The sequence below is a fragment of the Astyanax mexicanus genome, chromosome 1, assembly GCF_023375975.1.
Source record: "Astyanax mexicanus isolate ESR-SI-001 chromosome 1, AstMex3_surface, whole genome shotgun sequence".
Taxonomy (NCBI): domain Eukaryota; kingdom Metazoa; phylum Chordata; class Actinopteri; order Characiformes; family Acestrorhamphidae; genus Astyanax; species Astyanax mexicanus.
This window is the reverse complement of record NC_064408.1, coordinates 83395164-83413514: the sequence shown is the minus strand read 5'-3', so window position 1 is coordinate 83413514 and position 18351 is coordinate 83395164. Positions and strand designations below refer to the sequence as shown.

Sequence of the window (18351 nt, the reverse complement as noted above, 5' to 3'; positions counted from 1 at the left end):
TCCTGAAGACTATTAAAGGCTATTGGAGGTTATTGAAAGGGTATTGGGGGCAGAAATCAGTACAGGCTGGTTAGATAAGTGATTCACCTCCTCGTCCTTTGCTGGGTCACAGTGATGTTTATTAACATCATTAAAACAGATTGTCAGGTATTGTCTTATAAATATTTACACATAACTTATATCTCTCCTAAAAAGCGTTTATTTTGGTCAGTAACACTCTTCGTAACACAAAAGGCATACCGGTCTTTCGCCTTGAAGCACAGCCGTCCGTCTGCATCAGCTTCTTTTTTTCTGGACATTATGGGATAAACATGTCTCAATTCCACCCGCGAAGTTACACCTTCCCTCCGGCAGGGTTTCCACATCAATGACTACACTGCCGTGTAGTGGCAGTAAGCCGTAACTTTGCGGGTAATACAATCGACAAGCATTGTGGGAAATGTAGTTTTTGGTCAAAGAACGCTTCTGACCTATTTATTATAGACACTAAGATTTTACAAGCTCTCGCGGGCCACATAAAAGGACGTGGCGGGCCACTTTTGGCCCGCGGGCCTTGTGTTTGACACATGTGCGCTAAACTGTTTGATGCAGCTGTTATATTATATTATGTTATATCAATACCATTTTAACGTTTTTCGTTTCTATGTTTTGAAATTCGTTATATTATATTTTTGTCAACATTTTGGGTTTATTTTCGTTTGTTATTTTTCTAATAAAAATAATAGAATTTACATCATTTAAAGTAAGTCAATTACTTTTACTAGTTACATTTATAGTGGGGTAACTCCGTTAGTAACTAGTAAATATAACTAATTTTTCAAATTAAGGTGCCCAACACTGGTTAACAATGAGCAAGTTTCCCGAAGCACAACAGCAGGCTTATTCTATTTGCCTGAATAACATGAAATGTTTAAAATTAATACAGACATGTAGAAAAAACGAAGACAAGCTGTAACCTAGATATAAATAATAATAGAATAATAATAATAAAATAATAATAAATAATATAATAATATGCCAATTAGGCATATTTGTAGCAGTAGGGTATTTTAATTTTCATCCCTGACTCTAATTCATTTATATACCTGATTTGATATTTTTCCATACAATCCCTGCTAAAGTTTTAGGTGAAGGAGACCCAAAGAAGGTCAGTGCATGTTTCTGGAAAAACAAAAAAGTGGGGATGGTTCATAAATGACGATATGGCACCTCCTCGTCCTCCTCCTCCACCAAAACCTTCGGGTCCGGTGGTGCTGACACACTAAAAAAGCTTATCAGTTTTGAAAGAGCATCTGTTTTTAGTTTAGCCTCTTCCTTCTTTTTTCTTTTTTGGCTCACATCCCACTTGTACACTTAATTTCACCTTAATTCCGTCTTTCACAAGCAGCGCGTTCGCGGTTCACCGGCATGACCACATGGCATGGATGGAATATTCCTTTTTAACGCGAAAGAGAGGGGGTGTGGACGGAATCTGTATTTCTTTGTAATTTATTGTGTTGTCTTTGTTTCCATTTTAAACACACAAAAATCACCAATTATGAACTCACTATCTGTGAATTACTGTCCAAAGGGCCCCAATTACCAGCTGTAGGCCTATGGGAATTTGCAGCTAAGTATGGGGCCCCTACAGTGGGCTGCAGTGGGAGGGGCCCAAGGCAGTTGCCTAGCAATGCCTCTATGCAAAGACCGCCTCTGTCTACATCAACTTCTGAAGACACACCAGTTACCTGGGCTGTTACAAGCTGTTAAAATGTTTGTAACACAGGAAATGATAATGGTATTTTCTGTGGCTAAAAGGGAGAAAAATCGTGAGTTTTATTTGAGTGGGCAAGATAAACATAGATACATCCAGCCTTGGATCTTCAAGGGTTTTAGTTTAGTGACAATGGTGGTTTGATATAGAGCCACAACATCTTAAAGAACCCCTTCAATACTGCTAAAACCTTGTAAATGTGTGTTTTCTTGCAGATCATGAGACTAGATAGATCTGTAAACTGATTTTAGAGGCATAAACCAGCACAAGAACCCATTTTCAGGAAATAGACTGTGCACCATCAGAGCTGTAGAGAGCACTGAGCACAGCTCCTCTGGTGGGGTTTACAGTCTGACCCACTTTCTGTGCTTGGCTTGACTGAGTGCCTTCCGCTGCTGTGTCTGTGTAAAATGTGGTTTATGAGGTTCACACCCTGTTACACACTGTTAATCTGACCCTAGTGTGCAGTGTTAAATTAGGATTATTTTACCAGGTTTGTGGGCTAATTGCTGTATCTCGTGGGCATGTGTTGTTTATATGATCCTGTGTAATGCCCACTAGGGGGCTGTGTTTAGTCGAGCACGCGGTGCTGTTGTTGTGGGGGGCTGATGATGAGGGTATGTAGTTATTATACACTAAAGGCTGTTACATATCTGCTTGTGTTATAGTGTCTGTTTAATCGTGTTAGCCTGGACTATACAAATGTATATGCTGTATAAATCCTAGATATACATTTATCCTGTGTTTTTCACTTTACTCTGTGGTCTTACAGCAGAATCGTGGGCTGGAGTCGCTCGTGTTTGTGAGAGACGTGTTTTCTGAGCTGCAGAGAAAATCAAGCCACCTTCAGCAGCTGAGTAGAAAACGCGTAATGGAGTACACAAGGACTCCATTTTTCTATATTCTGTTTATTTCTTTTTGTTTTATTACATTTTAGAACAAGAACAAAAGCAAACATTACACAGCATTTAAAACATATTGAGAAAATAACACGTTTTACCTTTGCTAATTTTTCCCCTATTATTTCCCCCTAAACATTTCTTTTGTCCACTCTCAATCATACAAACCCGCAAAAGAGCAAAATTGAATAAGATAATGAATTTAGTCACTAAAAAAGCTAAACAAAAATGCACAAAAAAAAAAGAATTATTAATGAATTTATTTTTAATCACGAAATGACACACTGCAACTTAACCAGGTATTTTTGTGCACTTTGCACCAAGACACATGTGTGCCTCTTCCTACATTAAAAACAAATCAAATAAAATCACGTGTGTAGAATTACAGAGATCAACATAGCTCTATAGTGGGCGTGGTTTAAACACAATACCAAATAAACCGCTCTCTAATGACAATCTTTACATCTAAGCTAGTAATTAAAAATCTATACAGCCTTATAAAATCAGAATATTGAAGATAATATTTAGAATATTCAGAAAATCAGAATATTAAAGAACAGAATATTGTGATAAAACTAAATATTGTGATACGGTACAATATGAACACACCCCTAATATACACATTGGCAAATGGCTAATATGTGAATCTTTTGTAAATATAAATAAATAAAGTAAAAATACATTACCTGAAATAAATGAAAAACTGAACTGACCAACAACCCAGTTTAAAAAAAAAAATACAAGAATAAAGTCAAATATATATTTCTACATCAATATGTTTTCCATCATAACTTTCAGCTGAAATATATAAATAGAACAGAAAAACAACAAAAGTCTAATCTCATAAAATCATATATTAGATTATGTAAAAATATAAGAAAGTGTGCAAGAAAAATGTTTAGATTGTAAACTCTGAGAGATTTAATCAAATTCACATTATAAAAAGCAGCAATTGCATTATCTATGTTATACTGCAGCGTATTACATAAATAATGCTATACTGCTGCATATTACATTTAACATTATTATAAAAACTGAAGAAACAGCTTTGAAAAAAACAGAGTGCACGCACAACATTCCAGCTCCTGACTCCAGTCCGGGGTTTCACTAACCAGCTCGTTGGCTCGACTAGCAGCAGCACAAGTGGGGCAGGAAAACTTTGACACACACCACTGACTAGTATGAGCTTCATCATGCGTCCCAGAGAGTGCTCACTGATTTTAATTATAAAACATGAACGGCCTGCAGAGATTAAACAATCTTCGTTTCTTTAAAACATATATGAACAATAAGCCATTTTAGCATGATTTCAATAAATCTTAAACGTGTATATGTTATATAAAAATTATACTGAATAGAAAGAACAAGATTCGTGCTAGCAAGAGGAGCAGCTGTGAAATGCGGATCAACCCCTGGATCAGTATTAATGCTTTTTATTCTCCCCATTAAAGCAATCCTATATATATATGAGCGACACATATAGACATTGTAAACATAAGCCTTTATTTCACACACAGGTACTGTAATAGACTGCTTCAGTATGAAAACGAGTCTGATGGGGATTGATGAAGTGAAAAACGCTGGAAGTTAATATCCCCCTCCTTCGCCTGGCCACTGTCGCACACCTCCAGAGCAGCAGCAGCATCAGCAGCTACAGCAGGAGCAGCATCAGCCGCCGCTCTACCAGCAGCAGCACCGGCGGAGCGAGGCGGCGCAGATCAGCGTGAGCAGGCAGGCGGCAGCAGCTGCAGACAAACACGATGGTGGGAAGAAGGGGAGTATTTTCTCCTGCCTGGTCGATGATCACCATCAGCGAGCGCTAAGAGCAGAAGTAAGAGGAGGAGGAGGTGGTGTTGGTGGTGGTGCTGCTAGAGGTGGAGAGGAGCAGAAGGAGAACGAGAAGGAGAAGGAGGAGGAGGAGGGTCGACCGTGCACAACGGCGGATCGCATGGGCAGCAGGCGCGAGCAGGAGCAGGCGAACTTTGGACCAGCGAGCGGCGGCGGTGGTGGCCCGTCTCGGAGTGCGAGCAGCTCGGTTCTCGAGTTTAATCATTATTACGGGAATGGAAGAGGATGGCCTTGCTTTGATCAACATGGCGGACAACAAAGCACAGCTAACTCGGGTATGATGATGCATTCGGGCCAGAACAACATGGATCAGATGCAAAACTCGCACGAGGAGTACCACAATAACCCCTACAGCCACTACCCCAACTACCGGCCCGGCTACGGGGCCGCCGGGTACGGTATGATGAGCCCTTCGCGGCAGGGAAACATGATGGGCCCGGGGAGCAGCAGCAACTCATCCGCTGCCTCCGCTGCTGCTGCCGCCGCTCACGGCAAGGCTGCCCCGTCCCCCGTTGTTGTTGGCGGCGGTGGAGGAGGTGTCAGTGGTGGTGGTAGTGCTGTAAGTGGTGGAGGGGGCTTTCAGCGGTTCCCGGGACAAACTCAGCAGCATCCTTCGGGGGCTACTCCGACTCTAAACCAGCTCCTGACTTCTCCCAGCCCGATGATGCGAGGCTACAGCAGCGGCTATCAAGACTACAGCAGCCCCACTCAGCAACAAGCCAACATGGGACTAAGCAAAGACTTGAGCTCCCAGTACAGCAGCACTGCGAGCCACGGCTGGGGAGGACAGCAGAGGAATCACCCAGCTATGAGTCCGGGCAACAACGGGCAAGGAGGAAACAGATCCCAGGTGAATAATAACAGCATGTCTACAGTATGTCTGAAAAAAAAAACAGACACACGTTTAGCACTTCTGCTACCCAGCTAACTTAGCTAGTTAGCGTTAGTTAGCTAAGCTAGGTGAGTGGCCTGTTGCTAAAGGGAAGAAAATGCTAAGCCCAAGTCTTTTTTGCGTATTCCACACCAAAAACAAACGTTCAGAGATAGAAAAATAGTGTGAAGTGGTGTGAGTCTAATGTTTGAACAGAAATGGCTAACATTTAGCTAGCTACCTAGCTATGTTAGCTAGCTAAGCTAATTGTCAAGCTGTGGCCAAGGTGACATGTCCAGATACCGTTCACTCATATAGCTAAGCTAACTTTAGGTAATTAAGTAATGGGCTCTGTTTATTCTTACACTGATTAACAGCACTCCTAGCTTCCAAAATAGGATGATAAATAGTAACTAAGTTAGTTTGTTGGTTATGGAATGATATAGCTGTATAATTTACACAGGAAGGGGGTTGTTGGCATTTTTACGAGAGCTAACGACAAGCTAAGTTAGCTGTTAGACGAGCAGTAGCAACACGTCATTCATTCTCGCTGAAACGAACTGGCTGTTTATCTAACGTTACCGATCATGTTAATATATTAAAACGACGTAACTAAAGTTATAATGTGTTAAGACATTTGTAGTTGATTTAAAAATACTACTTGTAATTTATAGTAAAAATAAACGTTGCTAATTAGGGACTAGCATAAGACTGACTGAGTGTTATCGTAGCTAGCTATCTAGCTAGCTGTTACCTAGCTAGTTAGCTAGCTAGGGTTAGCTTACAGCCAGTTAGCTTAGCTACCCAGCCTCAACCCAAAAACAAAGCTAACGTTATACTCTGACTTTAATTTTATTTGCTAAATTACATTTTATTACATCACATTTTGTGAGAATGTTTCAGGACACGTTTATATCCCTCACATTTAGTTTAAAATCACTTTAGGCAGACGCTAGGATAAGCCTGTTTCATTTGTTATTATAGTTAGCGTAAACGCTAATGCTAAAAGGAACCTAGCCGCCAGTGCTAACGCTAACGAGCTTGGAAGGTTAGCTAAAGCTAGTCATTTAACTAACGCAGCTTGATTTTTGTCCACACTGCTGAACTTGTCTTTTTTTAAGCGGACAGCACAGCCTTGTGTTACGTTGTTAACAGAGTGTGCTTCCATATATTATCATGATTTGTAAGGTACAGGGAGCATGTTTACACCCAGGGTTTGTGGTTTGTGAATGTCTGACTGTTCAGGAAAGTGGAAAATCTTAGTCTGAGCTGTGATGAAATCTCAGCCAGACAGATACTGTTTCGCAAGCAGAGCTGTGTGTTTTTGGCTCAAGGGAGGCGAACTCAGTCCAACCAACACGAAAACAGAATTTAGGGAAGCTCTTGCTTGGCCTAAGCTTTCAGTTTACTTGTGGATAGACTCCGATTCTAAACATGTTTCCTTTGTTTGGCTGTTTTTTTTTTCTGAGAGCTTGTTTACATGGGGTTATCGCTAGCGATAGTTATTAGTTATATGTATCTTACATATAAACTATAATGATGTTGATTTATCAGTAATACCAATAAAGTTTGGGATAGATTATGTATTAATAAACATTTACCTCTATATTTAAGATATGTTTAAATATACAGATAAAGTTGTACAGAGCCCAATATTCTGATTAGCTGTGTAATGGAAGAGTTAAATTGTATGTGTAACAATTGAAAACATTTGGATATTAAATCATATTAGTAATGTGCAGCCACCAGTAATTCTACAAATATTATCAAAAATATAACATTTCTTATTATAGTGGGACCTAGCTTTGGAAAAACCTGAGACCACTTCAGTTTCTGAGTTAGTTTCTCTGATTTTCTACAGACAACATTTCTCCAAATTCCAAATAAAACATATTGTCATTTAGGTAGAGCATTTATTTGCAGAAAAAGCATCAGAGTTTTCATGCATCTTGGCACAGACTGCTTTTGGATACCTTTTTGCCACTCCTGGTGCAAAAATTCAAGCAGTTCAGCTTGGTTTGATGGCTTGTTGATCATCCGTCTTCCTCTTGTTTATATTTCAGAGTTTTTTAATTTGCTAAAATCAAATTCATAATTTGGTTGTCAGTTAACATAATGTTGAATATGTGAAGAGTGGGGTTATTATTTGTGTGCTTTAGTGGTCTTTGTGTGATGAGATGCTCTTTGGCTGTGGCCCTGGCCCTCTTCAGTGGCACCTCTGTGGATGAGTAGCCCTGACCTTCACACATGCAGATTAGCCATGTGCTCGCCGGGTGTTATTGCCAGCTATCTCAGCAGGAAATGTATGGAGGGTTTGTGCTCCTGCGCCCTGGTTTATTCCCAGGGCCTGTCCAGCCCCTGCCTGACTGAAGGAGGTGCCAAGAGACTGGAAAGCACTTGTCAGTCATTGTGGTGCCGGCTATAGGAAATAAAACCATTTAGCAAGAAAGTGAAGGTTTCTGTTTGTTAATGGGTTTGAAAGTGGCAGAATCGGTTGTGGTTTAAGGCATCCTGACTAAAGCCTATTCCCAACAGGAAGATTTATGTTTTTTTCATTCATTTTCTTTGTTTTTGTCTGCAGTAGGACATACATTTATTGCCAAAATAATTTTGTAAGTCTTAAAGTATGTTAAAGTATTTTGTTAAATCATGACAATTCTTTAGCTCTGTTTGTGACCTTTTGTTCTTTAAAGTAATTGCATATAAAGTATTCTTTATGTTTTAGTTAAAATGTCAAATATTTTTTGTGTCATGTTAAGGTTTTAAAATATTGCAATGAAATTTCATTTTGTCAGAACTAATTAAAAATAATGAGCTATGTCATTACTACAGTAAATGTAAGGTCATGCTGTACTGGACATGTCGTAACAGATAATTAATTACATAAATAATTTAGTTAGTTTTAATTTAATAAATCAAAAATCCTTTTATCCTCTATCCTCTATTTTCCTGTCCGAAATGAGCTTCAATATTTTAGACGTTTCTTGCTTGTTAATACAATTAATAAAACTTTGATTGCAGTTTGCTAGAATATGAACAGTATATCCCTTGCTGTGATTACTTGCCTAATGATTTTTTTCTCTTTTGTAAATTAGATTTTAAATTAGATGTTAAAAAAGTTCTATTGAGTACTTTTGGGATGAGTTGGAAATGAAATTGGGTCTGACTCCTAACCATTTTTGTTACTTTAGATCACAGTTTTAAAAACTGATAAGTAAAGCCCAAATGATAAGCAGGGTTTTCAGAAGGGCCTTATACATAATAGATAGAAGGTCTCAAAAGCAGGTTTTAGGGCATGACTTGAAATGTTCAGAGCTGTTGAACTAAATAATTCCACAGCAATTAGACCTGTCTTTAAGCTTCCTAGTGGACCAGAATGTATTAAAGATTTCATGTTAAAATCACTGAAGTTCTCATGGGAACAATGCCACCAGAGCTGCTGCCAGAGTTTGGTTTCTGAACTTGTCTTATTTTTTTATTTTACTCTTCATGAGTTTTTCTGGTTGGAATCTGTAGTGTGTCTGAGTGTGTGTGTCTGTAAGAGAGAGAGAGAGAGAAAGAGAGGGAAAATAGCAGTGTGCCAGGGCATGGTTGCTGACACTTAAACTGCTGGTTTAAAGTGCCCTCACAGGCGCTCTCAATTGCGCACATTTTCTGTAAGTGCTGCTTCAATTGCCTTGAATTTGGCAGTGATATGAGAAGATTAGTTTGGATAGCTCTCGCTCGTCTTTGGCAAAGCCAGCTCACTTGAGACTAAACCTGACTCTCCCTATCAGCAGATGATGGCACTCTGCCCTGAATTTCTGCACTTGCCAACCGTCGAGTCCTGTGCTCGCTATCGTCAGCTCAGCAAGGTCAGGAGCGATGACCTGTATTCTGTAGTTTGTTGCTGAAAATGGGCATAATGAGGGGGTAATGATTCAGAGATGTAATGATTTTTTCTTTTTTTATAGTCAAGAGTTGTTTGCTTGTGTTAAAAATATCTAGTTCTGGCAAAGCTCTAATTATGAACGGCAAAGATTAGTTTAGCTCTTACTGTACTGGCAGAGGCGCATGTCCTTGCACAAAATAATGATTTTCGTAACTAAAAACAAGAGAAAAATAGACAGTAGATGCACCCAGGTGTCTGTGTGATCCCTAATTGTGACAAGAAGCCTTTGGAGGAGAAAGGGAGTCCATTGTTTACACCAGGTCACTTCATGTGTCTTGAGAATTAGAATTAAGCATAAACAGAAAAATGCAGTTGGAAACAAACCCAAAATGCATTTAAAATGTATTTAAATCTGGGCTTTGTTTCCCAAAATGTATTTAACAACCAAAACTCCTCACAGCACAACCCAAACACCAGCAATAATTGCTACCAAGTGTAAATACATCTAGCAAAAATCTTATCAAGATACAATCCAAATACTAGTCACATGAGGTGATTAGGTATAAACACTGTCAGAGACATTTCATTGATAGTTTTACATTATTATATGCATTTCACTAGGACTGTTAAAAAAATCGTATTTTTATTGTTATTGCAATATGAGTATTCCTGATAAACACATTGGAAGAGTTGCGATAATATTGTGAATGCAGCCTGTGCTCACATGATATAATATGGCTGGAAGCAGAGTGAGGTAGAGTTACTCAGTGAACACGCACACCACACTAATTCTTATTGTGGGGAAAATCGTGCAGCCAAGCCAAGTACTGAAAAACAAACAAACAAAAAAAAATGTTAAAACAAATTTAGAATCTTAATTTATATAGATATCTAAGTATCCAGTAGTGTTGTCCTACATTTCATACAACTTTTTCTTAATATATTAAACTAATGCTAAGCTATGCTAACTGTCATGATTAAACCTGTGCAACTCCCTCAACAGGTGTCGCCGATGGACGCCATGTCAATGAAGCGTTCCCAGCTGTATGGGATGGATAACAGCCCTTATTCCCAGCAACAGCAGCAGCAGCAGACAGGCGGAGGCTACTCCACCCAGCCTTATGGATCTCCTGCACCACACCGATACCCAATGGGAATGCAGGGGCGTGGACAGGTCGGCATGGCAGGGATGCAGTACTCTCAACAACAGGTATAACTAATCCATTCTATCTCTGGGCTTTTTGGTCTTCAGCAGGTAGATTTCATAAGAATCAATAAGTCCGAAAGACACTGTGTTATGTTGTATGTGCTGACCTCCAACCTGAACTCCTAAACACAGAGGCTGAGACTTCAGTTTGTTTTTGATTGGTCCAAATAATGCAGGTGGCTGGCAATGGAGTGACAGTTGTTAAATTTCCTTATGCAGATTTTAGTCTCTTTAAGACATGCATTTAAAATGGTATGTTTTATGTTCTTGTGTAAATATTTTAAAATGAACACCAGTTTAGCATTGTATAAATCAAAGGTTATTACGAAATCCTAATATGTATGAAGTTTTTAATCTAAATGAGATGTTTTTAACTGCTATTTAGTTAAATAGATGGAGATTCAACCACAACTGATTCTGCCACTTTTAAATCCATAAACAGACAGAATCTCCAATCTCACAAAATCTTTTTTTTAATGAGCCAGATTTTTTGCACATGGATTTCTTTACGTTTGGGTCACCTCATATTGAATATTTTCAATATGCTTCTGGGAGTGGTTAATCATGCTTTCCAAGTTCTTTAACACATCACAAAAGTGGAAGGATTTTTGTATTTGCAAGTTCTAATAAGTTCTATATAATGTTTTTTTTAGTTCTGCTTGTAAAAGAACTCTTGATGAATACTATTTCTTAAATTTGTCGTATTTGCATGATACGATGATAAATAAAGCAAAGGTATGTAATTGTTTATTTTTACTTTTGAACTTTCTGTGGCTGTGCTGTCAACATAATGCAGCAGTAACAGGAAGTAGCAGGCCAAAAAGCTAACATGAGTTCTTCATCTTAAAGTATTAGAAGGGGTGTCCAAAAACATTGGACATATTGTGCATCTCCTTTTCTACTTAAAGATACAAACAGGAAATTATTTGGAAGATCTCACAGTTCTTCAGTTTTCACAGTTCTTTTACAGAAATTCCTCACCAGCGAGCTATAAATGAGAAATTATATTGATAATTATTATGTTAATAATAATGTTGTAATTATTATATACATAAGCACACAATTTAAGGAGTAGAGCAAAAACAGCTTCAGGAAAAGTGTTAGGAAGAATCAGTAGAATCAGGAACCAGATTGACCTGTTCTAACGGTTAGATGTCGCTAGGGGCTTGAATTATTTTATGGTGAGGAAGATGTGTGTGTGTGTGTGTGTGTGTGTGAGAGAGTGTGAGAGAGTGTGAGAGAGTGTGAGAGAGTGTGAGAGAGTGTGAGAGAGTGTGAGAGAGTGTGAGAGAGTGTGTGAGAGTGTGTGAGAGTGTGTGAGAGTGTGTGAGAGTGTGTGAGAGTGTCTGTGAGTGAGAGAGAGAGTGTGTGTGTGTGTGTGTGTGTGTGTGTGTGTGTGTGAGGGGGTGGATATTTTGATGTGCTCAGTGAAATGTTTCTTGTCAGAGCAGGTTGGGCTAGGCTAGGCTAGGCTGGGCTATGCTGTCCTATTCTGGGTACAGAGCCTACTGCTAAATTTAGTATGGCCTGCTGGTTGGAGTGGAGTAATGTTCTGATGACTAACTGGCTCACACACATGGGCCTGGGCGACTGAAGATTGTGTGTGTGTGTGTGTGTTTGAGTTTTGAAAGGAATTGTCTGGCAGGAGTAATAGCAGTAATGTACATACAGACTTTGGACACAATTTGGTGTGAATAAGCGGTGATGAAAGTGTGCCTGTCTACCATTTTCATTCTCACACACAAACGCACACACACATACACGATAGAAACATAACATTTCCATTGTAGTTTTACTATATGACTCCAGCTTTTTGCTGTATGTCTTTACAGCATGTTTACTGGCAGTATCCTATACATAGATTTTGCCAAGTCTTAGACTTGGATTATATTTTTCTTTCTCAAATCTGCAATTAGGCCTAAAATTAATCCCTGTCTGGGACACTGCCCCAAAAGTACAGGTGAATAAATAAAATGGCAAAGAAACAACACAATGTTTGTTCGCAAACTCAGTCTGTTTAGTCAACATCAGAAGGCAAAAACCTACATTTATTCAAGTTAAAATTTTAAACTTTAAACAAGTTAAAACTTTGTGAACAAAGTACAACTGAAGTTAGTTAGCAATTTTAAACAGCTGTATTAAAGTGATAGTCTGTAAGCAGGGGTGTGCAAAATAATATCGGCAATATTTTTGAATATCGTGAACAATATTATTCCCTGAAATATTCTTTCATATCACCCACTCCTAATAATCACATCAGGGTTCTACTTTTTTGCTGTTTATAGCAAAAGAAAAATTCTTACTGTTCTAATTTCCTATTAATATCTACTAGAGACAGATTATATATTTCCAGTATCACTTATTTGACTTTAATCCTGGATATATGGAGATATATGGAGTGCATTATTAGTATCATGATATTATGGATTATTGACTTCTGTTACAAATCTGATAAAGTTCTTTTATTTTCTAATATCTTAGTTAGGGGTGTGCCATATCATATTGTATGCAATAATATAATTCTATTTTTATTTTTGTTGCAGTAGTGTATTCTTGAAATTTTTTAATCAGTGTTTTGTCATATTGCCAAGAGTTTAATTATTTCAAAAATACCATAAAATTCACCACTATCTGTAAGACTTGTGGATTTAGAGACCTCTGTGATGAGAATGTGTAATTGCACAGAGCATGTGAAAGAGTACTCAGATTGATATAATATGACCATAGTATAAAACACATACCTGCCTTAATTCTGACTATTTGTGTTTAGCAACATAGAAACCTATTCAGTTCACACAGTTCAGTGAAACGTAACTCCTGGACAGAATCATCTCCTGTCCTGAATGCTGGCTCCTCTCTCCACTGCCTTCCAGGCCTCGTTCTGCTACTTTCTGATAAGATGCCTTCCAGGTGACCGTCTCTTCAAGTTTCCTAGTGTAATTCCCCCCGGTCACGGCTGAAAGATCGAAATCAACACAAAGCGTTCTCTGCCTCTGGTGTGAAGGAATGGAGAAAAAAAAAAAACGGGCGCATTGACCAAAGACCATATCATCACTCATCGCATAATTAGATCGTCGCAGGCCGGAGTGTTTGTGTAGTCTTTAACCTCAGGGAGGGTTATGTGTCGGTGATGCTGTTATTTTCGTTGGCCGGAGAGTCCGGTAATGATTTTTATCTACTGGAGTCCTGGATGGCCAAGGGACAGCTCTTTCTACAACTTTCCCTGAAATTGGCCACTTCGACTGGTGTGATGCCAAGGGAGCTCTGCCGTTATTTATACACACAACACCTCACAGAAGGACTGGACTCTGTATTGAATGATTTAATGAGATATTTTGATATATTAACCTCATTTATACATTTTTAGCTGCTCCTTACTTTTACATAGAAATGTATAGTAAAGAAGTAGAAGTACTTTACTACTGTACTTAAGTAATAAAATGCTGTATCTGTATCTACTGAAGTATTTTTTATTTTTTTACTACTTCCACTTTTACTTCACTACATATTTTGGATGAGCTCAATACTTTTACGCAGATATATTTATGTACTGTATTGTTACGTGTTACAAATATAAAAATGTCAAAATCATTCCAAACCCACATTATCATTAAGTCAGAATAGTAGATGATCTGCACTGTCACTGGGTTTGGTAAAGCTCCTCGCCATTGAGTGAATCAAGTGGTTAACCTGATCTTATAAGAAGACCACACTGCTCCTGTTCTGCCTTTTGCCCTGATAACTTTCTACTGCTTTCTATCTACTGCTTTATAATAATTACTTAACCACAGTACTGTACTTTTACTTTTAGTACTTCAGTATTACATTTTACAGTAAAAAAACATGGAATACTATTAAGTCTGGAGCTTAAAAAAACACTAACTCACTTTTTTTTATAGAGCACTTGTAATTTTACCTAAGTCTGGGTCTGTAGTACTTTATACATGTCTGATTTCACACTAGTAAAACGAGGCAGCACTATATTTGTATAAAATCACACAAATCACACAAATTGCTGAAAAGGAGGTATACTTAAGAGCATTAACAATATGTTCAATTAGGTGTTGATGAATACTAAAAGTGCATTTTCTATTTAATATACTGAATGACAATACACATTAAACATACTTAAAATGCACTTTTTTCCAGTATCATTAAGGTGTACCCAATATGTGCATCAAAAGACATCAGTGCACATTTACATTGTATTTTAAGTACCGGTATATTAAAATTATATTTAAAAAAAAAAGTATATAATATATAATATATATATTTATATAATATATAAAATATACGAAAAATGCACTCAACACAATCTAATGCTTTTATGTTGTATTTATATATTTGTTAATTACAATTGAAATATACTTAACTTGCCATTAATTGTTCCAAATTTGTACATTTAGTATGTATTAATTTTAATGCTAAAAGTATGTACTTAAATAATCTACATATTTACTTTAATGCACTGTACAAGGGTTCAGTGAACAGCCTTTAAAATAAATGCATTCAGTTGCTTTTAATACAGATATTGGAATGCCCACAAATAGGGCTGCAACAAATGATTGTTTTAATGAATTTTTATTTATTTGTTCTGATATCCCCTCTATCTAACACTAATAGTCCCGGTGCATCAGTGTCATTAACTTTGTAATAATGCAGCATTACCCACAAAAAGGACAGATCCATAAGAAAAAGAAGCATATAAAAACAGTCTTGCTGGAGCTGAGGCTGAGTGTGTGGAGTGTCTGGAGGTTTCATTGTTAGGAGAAATGCAGTGAGGGCTCTTCACTCTTGCCTGGCTCGGACAGAGTGTGTCTGTATGTGGATGGCAGGTGTGTTGACGGCTTGGACAGGGTCCGCATGTGGCCTGTCACAGCACCGTCAAAACTTGGCACTCATCAGTCCCCTGTGGAGCTCCTACTAACCTGTCTGACCACTGGTCATCTCCACAGCTCCTGCATTCTGTCTCCATCCTTCACTGTCTTCATCCCTGTGGCGCAGAGCTGCACAGTATGGACAGAATGTCCCTGTTGGTAAAGATTGGCTTGCACTGTCATTAATCTAAGTCATTTACTTTTGTTGGATTAAAGCCTTGATTCGTAATAACTCTAATCTGAAGCTGTGATTTTTTTTCGGTCCATTTACGTGAACTTTCTGCTCTGTTCACATTGCAAAAGCCAAATTAATGATTAACATTAACATTAACAAAAAGATTATTAAATTATTCATTTGATTTGTATTTTATTTACACAGGGGAAGGTTACCCACTGAGACCAAGGTTCCATTTAGACAAAAATAAATAACATTTGCAGTTAAATGAAAAAAGAAACAAATACAGCTCTGGAAATAATAAGAGACCATTTCATTTTTTTGTAATCAGTTTCTCTGATTTTGCTATTTATAGGTATATGTTTGAGTAAAATTAACATTGTTGTTTTATTCTATAAACTACGGACAGCATTTCTCCCAAATTCTAAAAACAATAGTCATTAAGAGCATTTATTTGCAGAAAATGAGAAATGGCTGAAATAACTAAAGATGCAGAGCTTTCAGACCTCAAATAATACCAAGAAAACAAGTTCATATTTATAAAGTTTTAAGAGTTCAGAAATCAATATTTGGTGGAATAACCCTGTTTTCCTCCACCAGTCTTGCACACTGCTTTTGGATAACTTTTTATGCCACACCTGGTGCAAAAATTGAAGCAGTTCAGCTTGTTTTGATGGCTTTGATGATCCATCTTCCTCTTGATTATATTTTAGAGGTTTTTAGTTTGGTAAAATCATAGAAACTGTGGTCTGTTATTTTTTTTCCAGAGCTGTATTTCATTTAAAACTTAGTACTGATCAAATAAGAATTAACTATTCATTTAGATAAAGTTTAATTAAATCCAAAGTGAATCCATGAAAAAAAAATTGAGAAAACAAGCCACAAGTTAGCTTCTAATAACAATAGGTAAGGTATCTGGTGCACCATTTGAGGCTGAATAAAAAAAAAAGAATAAGAAGCCTTCAGAGGAAGCATTTCTAAAAAATGACTTCTACTGAGGAGGTTCTGGGTCTTACAGTATGTTGGTAAAACTGTTCGTTCTATTTGTATTTTTATATGAAAATGTGAATGCTCCTGAGTGCTGACTGTGAAGTGCAGCACATCTGTTAGGCTAAGTTCACACAGTATTTAAAATATATATTTTTCTTATCACATGCGGCACAGTTGTTTTGTTATTAGTATGAACGGCAGAAAAAAAAAAACACAATTAAATTTTAGATTTTTAGTTTTGGTACACATATGATATTTTAAATCTGGTACATATCCAGTGCGTGGCAACGCGATATCAAAAGTGTAGCTGGCTGATCAAACCACAATATTCACTGAGGAGAAAGGAAAATGGACAACAGCACTTCACCTGCTGTTAATGTAGTCTTATTGTGTGTTCCATCTAATCAATTCCACTAACCTTAAAAAAGGTGAGTTTTGGTGAAAAGCCAACCAGTTTGGGTTTTGTTATTAAAATGATGGCTATATAGAAAAGCATTATATTGTTATCCATTGGCTTTTCCCTTACTTTTTAAAATATTAATGCAAATTTACTAATTTCCTGTAGACTGTTTTTGGTTATCTCAGGCTTTAACTGACCATAACCGGTTCTATACTGTTACTGTGCTAATGTTCAGCCTCCCTTTCTCTCTGTCCTTCTGAATACACATGTATTACTATATAACCGCCTCTGTCTATATGTGTGCTTGTTTTTGCTGTGCTGTTAGCCAGTGGTAATTATGCTTTTTTTCATTGAAATATACATTTTATCAGTGCTTTCTAAAGGATGTGCACATCCACAGTGTAATCACAATATATTTCTTAATTTTGATCAATACTATAAAATCTGATATTGATATGTACAGTATAAAAGCCACCACCCTTATAGTGCATAATTTCGCACGGAAAAAACTGTGTGATATGGTAAAATATTATATTCAAAGTATTTAAAGACATTTTCAAGATACATAATATTTATCGTATTTTTCATATCGTACAACCAGACAAAATGCATCAGCAATAAAATGTGCTGTGTTCTTAAGGGGAACTGATGATATCCTCAATACTTTTGTCGATATAAAAGGAAAATCAATCATGATACGATAAAATATTAATATTGTCCAGCTGTATTATAAAGTATCACATTTTTTTAACCTGTGCAAACAACTATTTAAGTAGGCAAATTTTGACTTGTGTTAATGTTACTTTGATGTTCATAGGGTAATAAATTAATAATTCCTCCTAAAAAGTACCTACAGAGGGGCTTCATTACATGAGTTTTAAGTTATATTTAAACTGTATTTAGTTATTTAATGCAATTTCCAATACAAAGCATATACACATACATACATACATACATACACATATATATATATATATATATATATATATATATATATATATATATATATATATATATATATATATATATATATACACACACACACACACTGTGTTGTGTATTCTGTATTCTATATTGAGTGGAAATATTTTATCACCTTATTTTCAGGGCCTCAAAATATTTATATGCATAGAACTTATTTCATTGCGAGTAAGTAAAAGGATAAGGTAATCATAAATATTTGTATATAATGGAACTAAAAATAAATCTGTGAAAAACCAACCACAAAGCTCAATGCACAAAGTAATGCTGAGTCTGTTGCTACTGCTGGCTAAAATCACTTTGGATTTATTGTGAACTAAATTGAGAAAATGGTGGTAAAAGCTAACTAATCCAAGTTCAGATTCAGTCTTCAAAATGAAAAACATAAATATGTATGATTTGAAAGGTTTGAGAAAGAAATGTTTGTCAAAAATTCCCCTTTAAACATGTATGTGGGAGCTAGTGAAAATGCTGACACA

The 18351-nt window shown here is 37.0% G+C and overlaps 1 protein-coding gene across 1 annotated transcript in view; it reads left to right on the top strand.

Annotated features, from left to right (window-relative positions):
• Positions 1-3750: 3750 nt before the first annotated feature.
• arid1b (AT rich interactive domain 1B (SWI1-like)) overlaps positions 3751-18351 on the top strand; it is a 92111-nt gene continuing 77510 nt past the window's right edge. Inside the window, exons 1-3 of the mRNA XM_049484606.1 lie at positions 3751-5350; positions 9148-9225; positions 10246-10452. Of these exons, the coding sequence (XP_049340563.1) occupies positions 4601-5350; positions 9148-9225; positions 10246-10452 (1035 nt within the window). The 5' untranslated portion in view covers positions 3751-4600. The remainder of the gene's footprint in view (positions 5351-9147; positions 9226-10245; positions 10453-18351) is intronic.